Genomic DNA, 20,431 nt, shown 5'->3' with positions numbered 1-20,431 from the left:
AGACGTCTTTATAACGGAGACATGGACGGCCGGTGGGTCTGATACCAGTGGCGAGCTCGCTGTACAATGTGTCTTTGGGGATCCTGCCATCTTCCATGCGGCTCACATGGCCAAGCCATCTCAAGCGCCGCTGACTCAGTAGTGTGTATAAGCTGGGGGTGTTGGCCGCTTCAAGGACTTCTGTGTTGGAGATATAGTCCTGCCACCTGATGCCAAGTATTCTCCGAAGGCAGCGAAGATGGAATGAATTGAGACGTCGCTCTTGGCTGGCACTACAGCGCCCTATAAATTATGCCCCCATTCTACTAGGACTGGTGGCCTTCTCATGCCTCAAGACAGGCAAGCAAAATAGTGGGGGGGTGGGGGGTGGATGATTGCAGCAGAACCCCACTCCAGTCCACACTGCTCCTACCAGGCAGGAGGGAGCGCAGGGCAGAGAATGACAATACATCAGAAAAGAGTTGTGGGATAGTTGTTATCTATGTCACATTTTAGGTCAAGTTTTCTAGCCTCCTTTATGGTTTCCGTATATTATGCATTATCTCTCAACTTGCAACACATTTAATTAACCTATTTTCAACCATTTGCCAATGCTGCTGTTTGTTCAGCCACCAGGAGGCATCCTGACTTGCCCAACGACTTGACCTGCCTCCCAGTGGGGAAAGCTGATCTCTCTCTTTAGCTAATCCACAAAGATTTGCAGTTTTGGGCACTGAATCACAGATACAAACTCAGGTCTTAAAGCATCAGCCTCGGTTCAGTGGTAGCACTTTCATCGAGTCAGAATACTGTGGGTTCAAGGCCATTCCAGTGACTTGAGCACACAATTTAGGCAAGAGAGTGCTGCACTGTCAGAGGCACTGTCTTTCAATAGCAAGCGACACTAAGAATCCAAGTGCAGTTAAGTATAGGCCCCAACTGCCCTCAGGTGGATGCAAAAGATCCCATGGCATTATTGGAAGAAAAGCAGGAAAGTTGTCCTAGTATCCTAGAAAATATTTATTCTTCCATCAACATGACAAACAGATTATGTGGTCATTTATTTAACTGGTATTTGTGGGAGCTTGCTCTGCTTAAAATGGCTATCATCTTTCCCTACATTACAACAGTGACTGTACTTCAAAAGTAGTTCTTTCGGTATGAAGCACTTTGGGACATCCTGAGGGAATGAAAGTCACAATATAAATGGGAGTTCTTTCTTGCTGAACCAGAACTAGTTCACCATAATCAAAAATTTAGTACCGGAAAAATGAATCTAGCCATGGATGAAGCTTGTTCTTATTCGACTTAGTCTTATATGACGGTGCCTGCATTTTAGCTGCAGTATTCAACTGGAAAAAAAAACAGCCTATATGTTGCTCAATGCTCATCAAACAAAGGAATCATGCTCGGTTGTAGAGGGCTCCGTTCTGTAATAGTAAAACTGCTGCCTGGGTTCTTGAAATGCTCTGTCTAGCACCAGACAGCGTACACTGCATAAAAAACCATTGCTGGATGAATGGGCATGGCTATGTTGATGCTATAAGACTATTCTTTAAAAAAAAAGTGTATTGATGCCCTAGTCCCTTTCAAAATATGTAATTTTATCACTGAAGTTTTGAAGAATTCAGGTGCCTTCTTGGGTTATGGCATTGAACAGATCAACAGAGCACATTCTGGTAGATTACATGGTACCTCTAGATCCATGCAGAAACACACAGTGAAGGTCCTATACAACTATATAGTGAGATATGTAATTGCAATAACTATCTCTCTCAGTATTGAAAATTTTAATTGCACCAGCATCCACAGGCTTTTGGGAGAACAAGTTCCAGATTTCCACCACCCTTTGTGTGAAAAAGTAAATACAGGAGCTGAATGTCAAAGGCATGAGTCAAAGGCTTTAGCACCAAGACTCTTTGCTCAGCACAACTAAGGAAGGGTAATAATTGTGGCCTTGCCAGCATTACCTACATCACAACAATACCGTTTTAGAAACTTATTGTAGTATAGTACGACAATAAACGAGGCTTCAATTAAGGAGGTCACAGGGTAATGGCATATTGCACTATATAAAACCATTTGCAAGTTACAAATTCAATTGATAGACCAGATAAGATGGTTATCTGAGAGGTCAAAGTACTGCAAAGGGTCAAATTATGAGATTACACAAAATAATGTCCTAATCCCAGTAATTTAGAAGATTAAGTGTGTGTGGGGGAGGAGAGGTGAGTGATTTGATCAAAGTTTTCAAGATATTAAGGGGAACTGACAGGGTAGATAAAGTCATTAGGCAGGATTTTATTTTGACCTTAGAGACGGGAATGGAAGCTGGGGAGTACACAAAAAGGTAAAGGGCAGTATGCCTGATGCTGTCCTGGCCCCCTGCCATTTTGTCCGGGGCAGGGAAGGCCGAGAACAGTCTTTCCATCCCAGGCCAATTGAGGCCCTTAACTGTCCAATTAAGGGAAGCCTCCTGCCACTGCTCCAATTTTATGGAACGCAGAGGGGCTTGCCGTTGCGTGGAGAAGCTGCCTGATGAGACCTGGTGGCCTCCTAGTGGGCTTGGTGGGGGCCCCTCCTTTGGGGGCAAGCCATGGACCTTGGAGGGCCTCCCCAGCGACAATGGTTGTCACCCCACCCCCCCACCGTCACTGGGACCTGCCTGACTAACCCCGACCCTACTTACCTTTGTCCCGGGGTCTCCTCCATCGTTAGTACTGCAGAAGACCTGCTCCTGGTGGTGCTGCCGATACTGCAGAGTTGCCACCCTTCTGATTGGCCAGCAGCTCTGGAGGTGGGAGCTCCTCTCTGAAAGGGACGGTTTCCCCAATAGCGGGCAGTTAATTGGCTGCCTGTCGTGAAATTGCAACAGGGGTCTGCCGGAAGGCCAAAGTAGGGTCTTCCCTCATGTTCCGGCTGCCGCTGAGGCCCCCATTGCTGAGATAAAGTCTTGGCCATTATTTCTCGAAATAATATCTAGAACTAGGGGAGATAGCCTAAAAATTAGAGCTAGGCCTTTCAGGAGTCATTAGTAAACACTTTTACATGTAAAGGGTGGTAGAAATTTGGAACTTTCTTCTGCAAATGGCACCTGATGTTGGGTCAATTGTTAAGTTTAAATTGGCGATAGATAGATTTTTGCTAATCATAGCTATTAAGGGATATGGGACAAAGACAAGTATATGGAGTTACATTTCAGATCAGCCAAGATCTCATTGAATGGTAGAACAGGCTTAAGGGGCTAAATGGCCTAATCCTGTTCCTATGTACCAAAAAGAAAATCATTTGTTTCAAGTAGAAACATCTTAAGCCATTCCTGCGAAAGATTGCAGAATGCATCTTATCCAGGCATAGATTTACTGTAAATAATCAAGAATACCACTAATTAGCTAAATGAAGAACCACAGAATCAAAGAAAGAGGCAGTTCATCTCATCATGCCTGTGCAGGTTCTTTGCCAGAGTAATGCAAAACTCTGCCCAATCCTCTCCCCATTGCCTTGTATCTTCCTCTGCTTCAAGTATTTAATAAATGTTCCCTCTAAGGGTACCATTCTGTGCACTCTAGAATTGGCCTTAATAGCCACTCCAGGCACTGCTCCACACACCACTGACCACCTCCAGGCGCTTACCCATTGTCTCTCGAGATAAGGAGGCCAAAGAACAAGATGATTCTGTGCAAAGATTTCGAACAATCCTGGCCACATAAACCTCTTCAATATTTCATACATTTAACAAACTTCATTCAAATTGCAGACCTTAAAATGGCGACGGAGATCATCTTTTCAAGCCTTTGAATATCTTGCCAAATAACTAGTTACAGTAGACTGGTACAGGTATATAACCAGGAAGAGGAAAGAGGGAAGTGAACAGAAGGTGGGATGAAGATTAAAGTAATCTGTAATTCAAAGCAAAAATGTTCATCCTCATGTCAGTTGCAACAGCTTCTAAATAATTCTTTGTTCCACTTATTTATAAGCTCGCACAGATTGAGTGGAATTTACTGTTGCACTAATACTGATTTTACACTTGAATTTTGCTCATTCTATAACTCTGGAATAAAACACAACCATGAATATAAGAATCACATGCTTGCACACTCAGAACATCCTCTACTTCATTGCTGTCCAAAACAAAAAAAAAATTCTGAAAATCTTGCACACATTTAAACCAATCAGAAAAAGAGAAAGTTGAAGGTTGTTCTATTCTCAAGCATGATGATTACTAAACATTACATTTAAAAGTATTTTTACTCCTTTATGTTAATAAATGACCTCCACAGTGACTTAAGGCGATTCCCTTCCTTCGGGCATATTTGTACAATAATGTGGAGTTTTTATAGACTCTTATGAAAACACTGTAAATGTGAACATAGTACAATTAATACTTGCATGAAAAATTGAAAGAAAAATGTATTCTGCAGCAAACTATTTATTGATTCACTGTGTCAAAATAGAACAGTGATTGCACCAAACTTTCTAAAGTGTGTAGGCTTTTGTCAATTCAAGTCCAGGAAGCCAAATTCAGGAAGTGCTAGACAAGCTATTTCAAGACTGAAAGCAAAATAAAAGCAGTTGGAAATACACAGCAGTTCAGGTAGCATCTGCAGAGAAAATAGATGAGTTAACATTTCAGGTGTGGAACCTTCACTTTAAAAAAAAAACCTTGTTTTCTACTGAGCCACTTCTCAGGTTTACCCAATTGCTGTAGCAGGGTCATAGAAGTACACATTCCCGAGACAACCACTGTAAATTTATTATGGTACTACATTGATCTCTGCTTGAACTATCTTTAATTAAATAGAAACTTGCCTATGAATATTGAATCACATTCTTCACATTATGAAACAAGAGGTTCCAGCATGTTGAATTTTTGGCAGCTTGAGAAATTCAATTTTAGAAGAAAAAAATTGGTCTGCTAAATTTAAGGATTCTTGACTAGTCTTTGCCAGTGATAAGTCCCACAGCATCTGAAACTTGAGATCCTATTTTACCTTTTTAAGTCTTCCACTCTTAGTTCCTACGAAAACCACAGAGTGATCATTGTAGACATAGGATGCCACAGATGTCATTCGGTCCCTATCCTCTGTGAAAACTGTAATGCCTTCCACAAGGACAGAGCCCCCGAGGGGTTGGTTTATATCCAATCCACAAAAATCATCATCAATTGGGACTGGCTGTAAGAAAGAAAACAAGGTCTCAGGTTGCAATAATTCATTCATAAGACACCCACTAAATGCAATACATTGAAGATTTGCTCTCAATTGATTTGCTGTGAAAACTTTTGAGTCAGATATCCTTTGAAAAGGTCAGTGGAATGACGCAGTAAACTGATGCTGCAATATGCTATCTCATTGAGTGATAGGACAAAACTTCACTTTTGAAGCTCAAGCACTCAATTGCAGCAATGCCAACTGGGGATGCATCAAGCAAATCCCTCAAAAAGAAAGGGAGCACTAGAGTGCCAGATCATCATAGACCATTTTCATGCCGAGCCTAGGAAGTGAGTTCAGATGCACAGAGGGCCAAGACACATTGTATGCCCATTTGTATCAAGAACATTAACAGGTCTTACTTAAACTGGGAGGCAGCTGGCTCCTCAGATCATAACTGCTTGTAAGCATTTGTTTTAAGCATTGCCTGCTGGTGTAGAAGCACATGTTGCAATATGCATATGAACAGTGATCTTTGATTTAGATCGAATTCCATCAAAGGTCTACACAGTGGCTATTAATATGATTAGGACTCAACAATGATCCATGATTGTGTTTGTCATTTTGTCCAAAAGATCAAAAGAATAAATGTGCATGAGTGCCTAATTTTTGGATGGACAGATAGAGAGAGAGAGACACACACACTGATTAACATTGTAAGTTTTTTTAAAACTGTAGGTTTCTTCAACTGGGAGTATATGCACAGTTATGTGGGGACAGTGTGGCTGGGCATAGTTAGGTGAACAAAATTCAGGGATGAAACCTGTACAACATTTTGCAAACAGTAAACTACTAAATGCCAAGCTGCTTCAGGGTTCAGACCAATGAGTACAAATATATTTGTTGAGTTTAGGTCATTTAATATTCCAGAAGGACATCAGATTCAGTACATTAACTTTGGGATTTGGTGGTGTAGTGATTATGTCACTGAAGTAGTAATTTAGACCCCTAGACTAATAATCCAGAGAACGAAAGTTGAAATCAGACCAAAGCTGTTTGTGAATGTGAATTCCATTCTAAATGTCTGAAAATAATAAAAAGTGCTATCAATAAAAGTGACCATGAAGCTGATAGATTGTTACAAAAACTCAACTGGTTCACTAATGTTTTTTGCAAACCTGCTGTTCTTACCTAGTCTGGCCTATGTGCAACTCCAGTCCCATATCAATGTGGTTGACTCTTAACTGTCCTCTAAAATGGCCTAACAAGCCACACAATTGCAACAGGGCAACTAGGAATGGGCAATAAATACTAGCCTTGCCAACAATGCCCACATCCCAATAACAAAAAAATCTCAGCATCAAAGTTCTGTCAATGAACCGTACATCGGAACCTACATTAGTCTTTGATGGAAGCAAGGGTTGCTAATCTGATCTAATTGTCGGTGCAAGGGAAAGTGATGTACAGATATACAAAAAGAAACCCTCTCTCCTCTTCCCTCCGGATAAACACATACAAGCCATCACTCCTTTGCCAAACAGGCAGGTTTGACAGTAAGTCACCTACCTTCACCAGCCCACTTTGCAACCCGCCACAAAAAGATGTATGGAAATTCTCCAATTTCCTATGAGGACGCTCCTAACCTCCACTTAACACAAACACAAACACTTCACCATGATATGAACTCAATGATATGGAGAACTCGCTATGTGACACAACATGGGCACATATTTATTGTCCTGCCATGCTACAGTGCAGTGACACATCTCAGAAGCAGTCAAATAACAGTTTCAAGAGATAGAGGACAACATTAAAAACATTTACACTCCAACAGTTACTAATATATTCAATGAAATAATGAACTAAAATTTCCTCTTCCGTGTTCAATATAAAGTCCTAGAATTTTACAGGCTGTTCAAGCCCATCACACTTGTACCTGCCCTCAAAGAGTTATCCACCTAGTTTCATTTCCCTGCCTTTTCCACATAGCCTTTCAATTTTCTTTTTAAAGTATTGGTCCACTTCCCTTTTCAAAGTTATTATGGATTCTGCTTTCACCATTTTTATTTTCCAGTAGGGCATTTCATGTCCTTGCAAACCCTTGTTAAAGCCTCAAAAAGCCTTTTAACCTCTTGCTTCATTTTGTTTGATACCCTCCAATTACCAACTCACTAACCAATGGAAATAGTTTGGCCCTCGTCAAACCATTCAAAATTAATCCCTAATATTAATGCATCCTTTTTATAGTTACGACTTTCTTGCTAAAGGCAAGTGACATAAAAATTTTTATGCGGGTGCAGAACAGTTTCAATCCATTTAAAATTATTTCCATAATATATTTTTAAAAATCTATCCTTGATCAATACCATATGAAGTACATCTGGATTATAAGTATAGTTGAGCACAAAATCTAGGCTGACACTCCAGTGTAGTATTGAGGAAGAGCTACACTGTCAGATGTACCATCTTTTGGATGAGATAATAAACTGAGGCCCCATTTGTCCACAGGTGGACGTAGAACATCCCATGGTATTATTCAAAGAACAGCAGGGGTGTTCTCGCCAATGTTTATCTCTCAACCAACATAAAATCAGAATATCTGGTCATCATTACATTGCTATTTGTGGGACTGTGCTGAGTGCAATTAAGCTGCTGTGTTTTCTATTCGTTGGCTGTAAAGTGCTTTGAGACAACCTGAGATTGTGAAAGGCATTGGATTAGCAAAGCAAAAGGCTATCAGTGGTTTTTAAACAAGATTTAAATCAATAACAGAAATCTTTCAACGAGGGGATGGTGGCAGTGGGAGGACGTGATGAACCTACCGCATGGGTACAGCGGACATCCTTTCCTAGTAACCAGTTCAGTTCCAGATTCCCTTCACCACGGTAACATGACTGCAGTCTGTCTTTTATCTGTTGATTAACGTATTTCACAACAAACACACAGAGTGCCGACTCATCTGGTGGGTGTTTATACTGCTTTTGACCTTTGGAGAATATGGTGAACAAAACATCATCATCTGTAGAAATATTTAAAGATTTTGCCAAAACACTTCCTGGTTTAGACAAATATGCAGCTTGCAAAAGACGATATTCAATTCCATTCTTTACACAGCCTACAGGGAGCGAAACATAGGAATGAAATTTGGGATCTTCCTTACATAATCGCACAATCCTGGAGGTATAGAACTGATCATTTGTTGACCCAGTAACTCCTTCAGTTTCTGGCTGCACTGTTAAGAAATATACAAAATTTCCATTGCTAAAGCCATATATGTAAAATATGTCAAAGTGAGACACCATTGCCAAGGTGTCTGAAGGGATTTTAATCAAGGAAGCAACAAAGTCACTGTGCAATACATAATCAAACATAGCAGAAGATTCAGGATCCTGTGGCAATTTCCGGCTTGAAATAGTTGGAAAATAGTCTTGCTTGCCATCCACCGCAGTGCCGATAAACAGCTTGCTGTCTGATCCTTCAGATGAAACAATTACACCATACATTGTCCCTGTTTCATTAACACTAGATAAGTAGTGTTCCTTCTTATGTGAAGGTTCGACCAATATAAAGAGGTCATCCAGTCGCAGGAGCTTGCAGACTCCCTGAAAGAGACTGCCACATGCCAGCAACCTGTTCTCCGAGTAATCAATAAGCAGCAATTTGTTTACATTGTTAGTCATTGTTAGGGGCTCATTACAGGGCTGAACAATCAGCGGAGGATAGCAGGATTTGTTGTCCTCTTCTGGACCAGTTTCGTGTGTCAATAATAGTGTTAAGTTGCTTGATAGTTTATAAATCCAATTGACAGCTCCAACATAAACATTCCCCGTTACACTATGAACGGCCAAGTGGTTGAGTGTCCAGTCCCGATTTTGGATGGGAAAGTTGATGTACTCCTTGTTGCTCTGTGAGGACTGTGTCAGGAAAATGATGAGGATGGCAAGAGGAACCACATGGCTTGACATTTTGGGACACCCTTTTCTCAGCTTCATTCCAGGAAGTACTTAATTCCACTCTATACCAAAACTTAGATGCTTACATGGCTCTGGAAGGCAAACCACACAATTAGTACATGTAAAAAATGTCGTAACATGTGTCAGAGATATTAAATCTAAACACATTTTAGGGTATGAAAAGCTTGGGCTAGAGTTTCCTTTGTGGCAGCATCTCTGTGTGAAGTGTGTCATGGACTTCTACGCACCACCCAATCCCAGCCCATTTTCCTGAATCAAGGCCAATTATCTTTGCAGGGAGAGCCCACCACTACAAATCTGTAAACTTTTGTGCTGCTGCAGCAAGGCAAGCACTGCAGTATGAGAAATAAAAGCAGTAACAATTAAAAAGGAGCCAGAAGTCTTACGAAGATTTATGTAAAAGTCATTAAAAATTTCCCCGAATGAGCCTGCAGCCAACCTGCCAATGGTAGGAGAGCAGAAGAGAGGGAGAGGTGGCCACAATCAGGTGCTGTCACTCCTTCAATAGATTTGGTACTCATCTACCACCATTGACTGAGTACCACCACCCTATTCTGGTCTAGCTGTAGGATGGCAGTACTGTGATTTCCCCAACTCCTTTCCTGTGGCGATTTAAATATAATGGGATAGACAAACAGCCAGCAGTTAAGATCTGTTTTCAGGGCAATTTAGGGGCAAGATTTGGTGGTAGCCCTCCGCAATTCAATTTCCCTCTCTACCTTAAATTTTGATTAATATTTCTAACTCTGGTATCTCACAGCTTTATGGTCAAGACCATTGTACAGCGATGAGACCATTCATCATTATATTAGTTGACACGTTAACTTGCTTAAAATAAATAGGTGAACCCTCCCTTTAAAAGGTGGAGGAGAGAGTGCCATTTGAATCTATGCACAAAACCTATGAAAAAGGATAGGAAAAGATCAATTGGTCTCTCAAGCCTGTCCCATTCAGACATGAATTATTATCCCCATCACACAATTTCCTGGTAGAGGCAAAAGAGAAATTAAACAAAACACGGGAGAAAAAAACCACGTACAATAGCTCTCGAACCCCCCCAATGGCAATCAAGCAAGTTCCAAGGAGACCACAACAACAACAACAACAACTTGCACTTATGAAGTGCCTTTAATGCGGCAAAATGTCACAAGGCACTTAACAGGATCATTTAGACAAAAATTTAGATTGAGCCAGGTAAGGAGATATTAGGATAGGCGACCTAAAGCTTTGCGAAAGAGGTAGAATTTAAGAAGCTACTCAAAAGAGAGAGGGGCAGTAAAGCAGAGAGGTTAATGAAGGGAATTCCAGAACTTAGGGCCAACGATGGGGTGAAGGAAATTGTGGATGCACAAGAGGCCAGGCTATCATCACTAGTCTCTGCTTACCCAGTAACGCTAGGTTCATGAACTACAATCCACAGGTCCTTCGTCCACTTAGCATGCAAGTATGCATGACATGCCTATTTATTTATGCATGAGAGTTGCCCTGACCAAATGAATCATGTTGCACTTGAAAGACGTCTGCCAGACATGGAACCAATCTTCCATTATGTCTAAACATGCCTACAAACTATTTATTTCCATCCAAACTGCCATACATCTTTGTGTCATCTACAAACTTGCAAATTGTTCCCTGAATCTTTCATCCAGACGATGAAAAGCAACAACCCCAAAATAAATCCTGCTGGACTCGTTAGTTGGCAAGATACTTTTCCGGAAAACATGCTGTGATTCCTTCACAGTCCTTTCTGTTTGAAAATGAACCTATAGCACATCTAAAATAATTCCTTCTAGCAATTTACCCGAAGTTAAACTAATAGGCCTACAATTTCCTGGATCTGACATTGCCCTTTTTAAATACAGACACTGTGTAGGCCTCTCTCCAGTTGATGGGAACAATCCTAGACCTAAATGAGCTTCTTAAGTATACAAGTTGCTGATTTGCATAACATGGCCCCCATTTCTTTTAATACCATGAGTTGAATACATTAAGGCCTGCAGCCCAATCTGCTCCAGCAGCCCTGATTTTAGAGTACTGTTTCGGCAGCTACTCCTACATGTCCAATTTTAGCATCAATTCTATGCTGCCATATTGATAAGTCAATCATCCTCAACAGTGAAGATTGATGAAAAGTAGCTAATGAAACCCTGAGTCATATCTTGGTCTGTAGAATTCCTCAATAGCCCTATACAGTCCTTAATGACTTTCTGCTAACATACCTGAAAAGACCTACCTATCATTACCTCAACTACCCTCTTCACCATTGCCCTTTTAGTCAATCTAATAAAATGTTTTCTGCTTTAGTTGTGTCTGATGCCTGTTCCAAATCTCTACCGTTACAACATTTGCATATTATCCAGCAGCACAGTGTCCAGGTCCGTGCAAATTTTAACATCGCAGAATGCTCGATTGTGAAAATATAAATATTCAACTATTTGGAATAGTTTCTGTGAGTTAAGATTGCATGAATGATGCACAAGAGTCAGATATTAATTTAGAAGTTTCATCCAATGAGCAAGAAAAATCTGACATGCATAGAGCAAAAATTGCACACAATGGCAGAAGAAACGTTTCTTGCAGATGTGGATCAGTTGCAGTTCTGTCATCGCCACATTAATTTTAATTAGGAAGGTGTTCTGAAGTGTTTATTGGCTGGACAGTAGCAGCACACTAACAGTGGAAGAAGCTTCCATCTATTACAGTCGCCAGTTGGTCTTGCAGACTCAGTATGTGCTCAGTTCCATTCACTGGCGCTTGGATTCAAACATTGATGTCAAACAGTACCATCAAGCAGAGTGCTTGAAGACTGAGAGTGTAACTGTACCAGCTGGAAATTTCCTTCAAATAGTAGTTGGGCAGCAAGAGAAAAAAGTGCCACTCTAAAACATCCTCCTGGTTCAAACTGAATTGCTGGAGAAAGGTTTTTTTTTAGGTTTAGCAAAATGTATAGTCACAGAAGAGGCTTCCAACAGCCTAAAATCTTTCATCAGAAAAATCAATATTTTTAGAAGCTCTGCAATAAGCTACAGAAGAGCTCTAACAAACCAGAACGTTTCTTTCACCTCAATTCTGGCTTAGACTTTTAACATGACAGCCACAGAGCAAGGTCAAAGAGGAATCCGCATTATACTTTTCTCTGGGTAGTCAGGCAAAATTATTTTTTTCATGCCCAGTATAAAAAATTGCAAACTCTTGCTTCTCAATATAGTCAATTTCTTACAAACTGATTTGCAAGTCCTTAACAGTTTATTTGATTTTTTTGGAGCTTAGATTTGATCTTCTTGTCAACCTGTCAAGACTTCAGACAAGACTAAGCTCAAGCCAGACTGTGAGCTTAAGCACAAAATGAGTGGACAGCCGGTACAGTGCTGCCTTGTCAGATGGTATATGCCTCCTCACCCACCCAAACAGAGGCATTAAAATTGGTGCAGTGACCAGGTGCTGGACTAGGAACACCGAGGCCATGGGCAGAATTTTCCATTCTCGTTGGAGGCAGGAAATCCCAAAATGGTTGGAGAGTTGGGTGTCCCCCCTCCCATGACTGAATTAGGGCTAGGGGATGGAGGTGGCCTTCAGGCAGCACTCCATCCCAATATGGACCTCACCACCCCTCTCCCAGCATGGCCATTAGGCCACAGCTGCAGCTGCTGGCCGTTCAATTGAGGGGTTGCCTCTCCACAATGATGCCTAGCAGCTGTGACCTTTTTAAAATGAAAATTTTTGACCTTCTCTTCACAACATCCTCTCTGTCTCTTACATACATCAGCAGTTCCCGCCTCAGACAGGGGGGCTGCTGTTGTGTCATCACTGGAGGGCCTCCTGTTAGAATTACAGCCTTGGGACCCTGCCCGCCATCATTAATTGGACAGCGAGGACACTCCCTGACTGCTAATCAGCCATCCCTACAGAAATCACATCGGGCGTCTGGTGCCGGCCATACGCAGGGCTGGAACCCGGAACTTCACGTGACATTGGGGACCCGAACCCAAAACAAAAATCCAGCTCCGTGAGTTCAAATCCCGCCATGGAGATTTGTGAACTTGAGTTCAATAAATCTGGTCATTTGTGGAATGGAACTAGGTAGAAAATCATGTAGTCAGATTGTACTAAAAACCCAACTAGTTCTCAAACGTCCTTCAGGTAAGGGAACCTGCTGCCCTGACCTGGTCCGGCTTATATGCGACACTGAATTTTACACTTGGTTTAGTCTCACTGCAGTGGGGTGACGTGTCCAGGATTTTACACCTGGTTTAGTCTCATTGTAGTGGGGAGGTGCATGACACCAGACACACCTGTGATCTGGGTGCGTAGTTTGCACAGATTAAGTCAGCCCTTTACCACCAGTTTATTAGCTTTAGTTCAGGTACACTGAACTTCAATAAGGAGACTAGCTAGCATACTCACCATCTGCACCCCTCACCCTTCCAATACCAATGTAACTGATACATTGTACTGGTAAACATATCAGTACTAATATAGAGATAGAAAAAAAACAAATACTGCACATATGTGGAATATAAACAGCACAGACTAGTTGGACCAAATGGCCTATTTTGTGCCGTGTATTCCAAGAAAGATTAGGGAAACAATTCCCTTGAGAGGTTTTGTAATAGAAATTGGCATCTGGAAAATATAAATTGGAATTGTATACTTGGATCAGATACAATTAAAAAAAAAAGACTTTCCATTCATTCACATCATATAAAATTCCTGATCCAAGTATAAAATGTGCTTAACCCTGAAACTAATTTCGAGGAATTTCAAGATTCATTTTCAAATTTCACAGCTCCTGCACTTTAGTGCTTGCATCAACCAGGCTCTGTGTTACAAATGGCAGGAAGAGCTTAGTTACTTTAACACAAACCTTATACCGCAATATATATTTTAAGAGCTCAATAAAAAAAATGTATTTTTTCCTAACTGTTTGCTTTGTCATTCTCTTTTCTACTAAAATTTCCTTTTTAAAATATATTGTAGCTTATTTTGAATATAGCACTTTCCTTTACTCTTAAACCTCCAGGATACAAAAAACCCTCAGGAGGGGGGACCCTAATCATTCAAAACTGGTTTCTAATTGGCTGCAAACAAACTTCAAACCATGGTTTTCCCATCAATCGAGGTGCACAAGTTGAAGGTTTGACCAGGTCAAACTCTCAATGTCATCTTTATAGAGCAAGTTTATAGCGTCATCAATCAGCAAATTATCTTGCCCGCAGCAAAAATGTACCATCCAGATGATATGTTGTCAGTACTCTGAGTTAAAACTGAACATGAATGCTAAATACAACCATTTTGTTCCTAAACTGCGCTGAGATGTTTCAGTTTAAATTGTTCTGCTGTGCAATATGTTTTTGCAAAGAGTGCTGAAATAAAACACCTGAAAGAATGATTAAATGAGCTCAGTACAAATATCTCCAACTGTCTATTTTAACTGCAGCACATTTTTTCCAAAACTAGACAAGAATTATTTCTTTAACTGTAGTGAAGCTTGTTCAAATAAAATTTGACAGTGGGTTTGTGCATTTTCGATTGGATGAAATACTTACAGGAAACAATGCTTTTAAACTTCAGAAGGTCACGCATGAAGGATTCTTATTTTTCTACCATACTGCAATGTGAACCAATGATTGATTTTCCCTGGCGTCCTAAAGATAAAAGGTAAAATAATTTCACATTGTGAAATACATGACGTAAAGAAAGCAATCTCAACCCTCATAAATATTTAGCACTCTGGCTGGAAAAGTCATCCACAGTTAAATGTTGTAATCAGTTCTACAAGTTTAATTTTCTTCTTGCTCCCCAATTAGATATGGTTATTAGTGCTGTGTGAAGAAGCTGCACAGCCACAGTCATTACATGGATGTCCAAACAGAACAATGTCAGGTCAACTACACTGCTGTTTAAATCTGCAATTACCATCCTGATTCTGTTTGGGTCGCCAGATTGTCCCTGACAAAATCAAGACCTTTCTTCTCTGTAGCCTCTGTAATAATCACCATTGGCAGTGGTGTCCTCAACTGTCTAAACCCCAACACCTCTGGAACTCCCTCCCTCAACCTCTGCATCTCTGTACCTCTCTCCTCCTTTAAGATTCTCCTTAAAATCTACCACTTTCACCAAGCTTTTGCTTACCTGTCCTAATATCTCCTTATGTGGCTGAGTGTTAAATTCTGTTTGAAACGCTCCTGTGAAGCACTGTGGAACAATCTATGTTAAAACACGCTATATAAATGCAAGTTGTTGCTGTCATTATGTGTACAGATTCTTGTAATATGGTCCAACCAAATGACTGGCTACAGTAGCTAGTCATTTTGTTACAACTACACATAACTAAACAATTTCAACCTAAACAGAGATCCATTTAAATTAAAGACTTTTATTTGCATTATCATGGTGTTCATTTGAAAATTGTTGTTTTGAGTTTAGAGTACAAACATACATAAATGTTGCCGGTGTAAGCATTTCAAATACACCACAAAATATAAAGACCCACTCTAATTTGGTCCTACCAAAGTACTTACTAATCTGCTCCTCTGTCAATGTTGTACAAATACTGTAGTTGCCAACTGCAGTTGGAGGAAAATCTACCACGATCTAAATAGTAAGCAGGTAGTAACAGGTGGAGTGGGGCCTATTAGGGACAAAGAGGGTAAATATGCTTAGAGGCACAGGGTAAGGCTAGAATACTTTGCATCGGTGTTTACTGAAGGAAGAGGAATCTGACAAAATATTGGCAGAAGTGGAGAGAGTAGAGGCAATGGATAGGGTAAAAATTAATAGGGAGGAGTACTGGTTGAGGTAGATAAGTCACCTGGTCCAGATGGCTTGTATCCCAGGTTGCTAAAGGAAGTGGGGATGGAGCAAGCAGAAGGGCTTGCCATAATCTTCCAATCTTCCCTAGATATGGGAGAGGTGCCAGAGGATTGCAGAGTGGCAAATGTGACACCTTTATTCAAGAAAGAGTGCAACGACAGCCCTAGCAATTACAGGCCAGTTAGTTTATTAGTGGTGGGTAAGGTTTTAGAAATAATAATTAGGGGGAAAAAAAATCAACACGCACTTGGAGAGGTTTGAGTTAATTAAGGATAGCCAGCATGGTTTTGTAAAAGGTAGATCATGCTTGACTAATCTAGTTGAATTTTTTGATGAAGTAACTGAAGGGAGTGCAGCAGATATGAGCAAAATACCGTGGATGCTGGAAATCTGAAATAAAAACAGAAAATGCTGGAAATACTCAGCAGGTCTGGCAGCATCTGTGGAGAGAGAAGCAGAGGTAATGTTTCAGGTCAGTGACCTTTCATCAGAAATGGCAAAGGTTGGAAATGTAATAGGTGTTAAGCAAGTGAAGCGGGAGTTGGGGGAGGGGGGGGGAAAGAGAACAAAAGGGAAGGTGTAATAGGGCAGAGGGCAGGAGAGATTAAATGACAAAGATGTCAGAAGGCAAAGGCAAAGGAAGTACTAATGGCTTGGTGAAAGACAAAGCATTAGTCCAGAGAGTGTTAATGACAGAATAATAGACAGCTCTGTCCAAAAGCACAAACATGAAAAACGAAGTTTAAGGCAAGCACATGGTTAAAAGATAAAATAGTAAAAACAGCATTGTTCAAGGCAAGTTAGAGGGTGCAGTGCTTTATGACAATAGTTGTGTTTATACCATGTAAGGGGTGATGGACTCAGTGTGTCTCTCTCAGTTTATAATGCTTTCTGAAGTTTATACAATATTTATAATTCAAACACCGACTAAAGCTAACAGTTGCATCAACAGTTGCCTAATTTTGTTCCTCTCCCTTTTATACACACAAGCACATACGCTCTGTTCTGAAAAATATCCAATATAAATATGATGTGGTAAAGCTTTTTAAAGTTTGTTTCTCTTGTTTTTCTTCAAATAATTTTGTAAAATAGCTAGATGTCCGAGAGAAAGGATTAACATTTGGCTAGTTAAATGCTACTGACCCACTCTGATAGAATATGCATTGTGCAACAGTTTAAGTTTTTTTTGATCTATCACCTCCCAATAGTCAATATTATTGGCAAAAATATCAAATCAAAGTACATTCTCATTATGTTCGAAACCTTAATGTAGTTGGAGGATGATTGAAAAAGATACTGAACGGAAGCATTTGCAAAATGATTCACCTCTTTGCTAACAAATTTGCATCCAGTCCATCATATTTGACGCATTTGCACTGAGCCAATCAGGTGGAAGAACTCTGAATTAAGGTGGGACAAGTTTCAAAATTAGGTAATTAGATAAAACTGTGACACAGCAATTTAGATACAACAACTGTAGCGGATGATGGACACCTGGAAAATAATAGTGACATAACTCTAAGATGAATTAGCTATGACCTGCTTTGGTATGTTCTGAGGGTGTGAAAATGCGCTCTGTAAAAAGGTCTTTCTTTACTTTATATCCAAGTGTTATACCCAAGATATGAAGGATAGGAAGTAATGATATATCTTTTCTTATGTATGTTTATTTGAATACGTCAGGCACAATGGTGCACTGAAGCTCATAAATCATGGCCATGCACCTGTATTTTAAGTTTCTAATAAAAGTAAGTGAACAGGGCACATTGCAAATCATGCAGACTAAATGCAGAGACTATCGTAGGCTACAGGTAAGCACAAAAATATAGAAATACATAAGTTATTGTCAATTTCTTAATGCTGCCACCCACATTCCAAGTCATAGTTTTGACTGGTCAAGTTGTATTTTCACATTGTATCAGTTTCAAAAACGGTCTTTTAATTGGCCAAATTGTATTCAGAATGGCAAAGTACAAGAAGCAGGGGTGTGTGGTAATAATCCCTTTCACAAATCTGGCAGCTATAGCATGGCTTGTTTCTTTCTCATCTTGCTGAAGCCTACTTGGCCATCTACTAATTATGTTTTCCTCTTACCCAGAATGTGAAACTCACTAGCACATGGAGTAGTTGAGCAAATAGCACAGATGCCTTTAAAGGGGAAGCCAGATAAGCACTTAATGGAGAAAGGAATAGAAGGATATATGCTGATAAGGTAAGATGTAAATAGGTGGGAGGAAGGTCACGTTGAGCAAAAACACCATCATAGATCCATTGGGCCGAATGACTGGTTTGTGTGTTGTAATTTCTATATAATTCTATGTAAATGCTGCCACAATCAGTGGGGAAGCAACTTCAATGTCTACCTGCCAAGACTGGGAAAATGGAAAATTACCCATTACTCCCATTCCCCGGGTGTGAACCTTTGTCCGATCATTGCTCAATGTTAACCATACATTTATTTATTTATTTAGAGATACAGCACTGAAACAGGCCCTTCGGCCCACCGACTCTGTGCCGACCAACAACCACCCATTTATACTAACCCTGCAGTAATCCCATAATCCCTACCACCTACCTACACTAGGGGCAATTTACAATGGCCAATTTACCTATCAACCTGCAAGTCTTTGGCGGTGGGAGGAAACCGGAGCACCCGGCAAAAACCCATGTGGTTACAGGGAGAACTTGCAAACTCCGCACAGGCAGTACCCAGAATCGAACCCGGGTCCCTGGAGCTGTGAGGCTGCAGTGCTAACCACTGCGCCGCCCAAAGGAAAAAAAAAGGCCTGGGTCACTTCGTGGAATATGACACAGATCATTCCACTCCATCCCTGGGAGAAAACACACACCCTTTATGGGTAGCGAAAAGGGGCAATCACATCAGCTGACTGACTGTCAGAACGGTCTGGCACTCTACCATATCCTTCATCAAGCGGTCAGGAACTAGATCAAGAAATAGACACTAGAAATCATGCTCCAAGCAATAGGTCTTAGTCTAGAGACACTAGAAAATAAGTCTCTATCCTGGATTAGCAACTACTTTTTCATCTATTCTCTGCAGCGCTCGACTATAGGCTCATCCCAACAGGTAGCATGCAAGGATTGTGATGCAGTTGAGTGTTAAAAAGAGATAAAAGAACACCCCACAATTAAGTTTGCAAAAAATGAAATAACTATACAGAAGTACTTTTGAAAATCAATGACAAAAGCAACAGGTCCCTCTGTTCACTGAACAAAGATATTTTTAGAATTGAAGAGTCCTGATGATATAGAACTACTGAACCTCAGGGTAACAAAGCTGAATTAACATTCACTGCTTGAACTGAGGCACCACAGCTTGCTGCCGCTGTTAATTCAGCTCTTTCATACAGTCAGACTCAGGACAGACAGCTTTTTCCAATGATGTTATCAGTACAAGATTTTTTTGATGTTAATTAATCACACTTTTTTTCAAATAGGGTATTGATGGTGAGTTGCTTTCAATATGGTGCTGGATTAAAGGAAAAAATTAGCAAGTAAATATACCACTACATTAAACATAATGCAAAGTCTGTTCTGCTATGACAAGTGTGCACTTACATTGCAGTAATGATGACTGGCACCTCGAATAACTAAAATAGATATTTTTCATTCCCCACTCTATGAAATCTGCCTTGTTTTTAGCGTGGGGGTGGGGGGGGGAAGATTCCACAAATACTGAAGTCAAAAGTACCTATTTTGAATCTCGACACAACAGCTACTAGCATTATATATACCACTTTTAATGTAGAATAAACATAATGCTTCACAGGAGCATTTGCAGACAAAATTGGGCACTAAGCCTCAGAGAGATATTAGTGTTATGATCCCCATGGAGATCAACAAACCAAAAGAACTGAATTTACCGAACGACCCCACTAAAAAAATGAACAAGATTTCACTTTTATAACTTTTACTGTATCAAACAAAAATCAAAATAAATTAAACATGAACAGACAAATCACTGTCAATACATATTCCAAATTAATCAACTATCATATACAACAAAGATAGATCGCCAAGATTTACTGGGCAGTCCATTCAACATATATGACACCAATTACACGAAGTTCTTCAAAGCTCTGAATTTCCTCAGGTAGGTCTCCAGCTCCTTTCTTCCAAGATACAGCCACCAATTCTCATCTGACAGCAGTGCCCCTTCAACCTGAACTCCATGGGTACAGTCTTCACCAAAAACGACACTTCTCCAGAACCTCTTCAGCTCTGCTCACGAGAGTCTTGATGGCATGGATCCACCAGCCTTCACTTTCTCTACCCGTGTGATCTGAGTTTGGATGGCTCTGTGTCTCTTTTATCTGGTTCCAACCAATTTCTGTTTCCCCAGAAATCTGAAGTTTTAGTTTCCTTTTCAGTTAGAGTCTGTCTCAAAAATAACAAGGTTTGAAACAAGGGCCAGTGCACCGAACAGAACATTCAACAAGTCAACTTTTCAGACAACAGCTCACACACACTCCCCCACTGGTCCCGCAAACT

At 40.5% G+C, this 20,431-nt stretch overlaps 1 protein-coding gene across 1 annotated transcript in view; it reads right to left on the bottom strand.

Annotated features, from left to right (window-relative positions):
- The window catches only part of LOC137383879 (plexin-A2-like), a 502,066-nt gene that overhangs the window by 441,858 nt on the left and 39,777 nt on the right, over positions 1 to 20,431 (bottom strand). Inside the window, exons 2-4 of the mRNA XM_068057231.1 lie at positions 14,653 to 14,751; positions 7,955 to 9,177; positions 4,974 to 5,156 (exon numbers count right to left, since the gene is read on the bottom strand). Of these exons, the coding sequence (XP_067913332.1) occupies positions 4,974 to 5,156; positions 7,955 to 9,124 (1,353 nt within the window). The 5' untranslated portion in view covers positions 9,125 to 9,177; positions 14,653 to 14,751. The remainder of the gene's footprint in view (positions 1 to 4,973; positions 5,157 to 7,954; positions 9,178 to 14,652; positions 14,752 to 20,431) is intronic.

The sequence above is a fragment of the Heterodontus francisci genome, chromosome 25 (genome assembly GCF_036365525.1).
Source record: "Heterodontus francisci isolate sHetFra1 chromosome 25, sHetFra1.hap1, whole genome shotgun sequence".
Lineage (NCBI taxonomy): Eukaryota > Metazoa > Chordata > Chondrichthyes > Heterodontiformes > Heterodontidae > Heterodontus > Heterodontus francisci.
The sequence above is the reverse complement of the archived record's forward strand: the minus strand, read 5'-3'. Positions and strand labels throughout refer to the sequence as shown.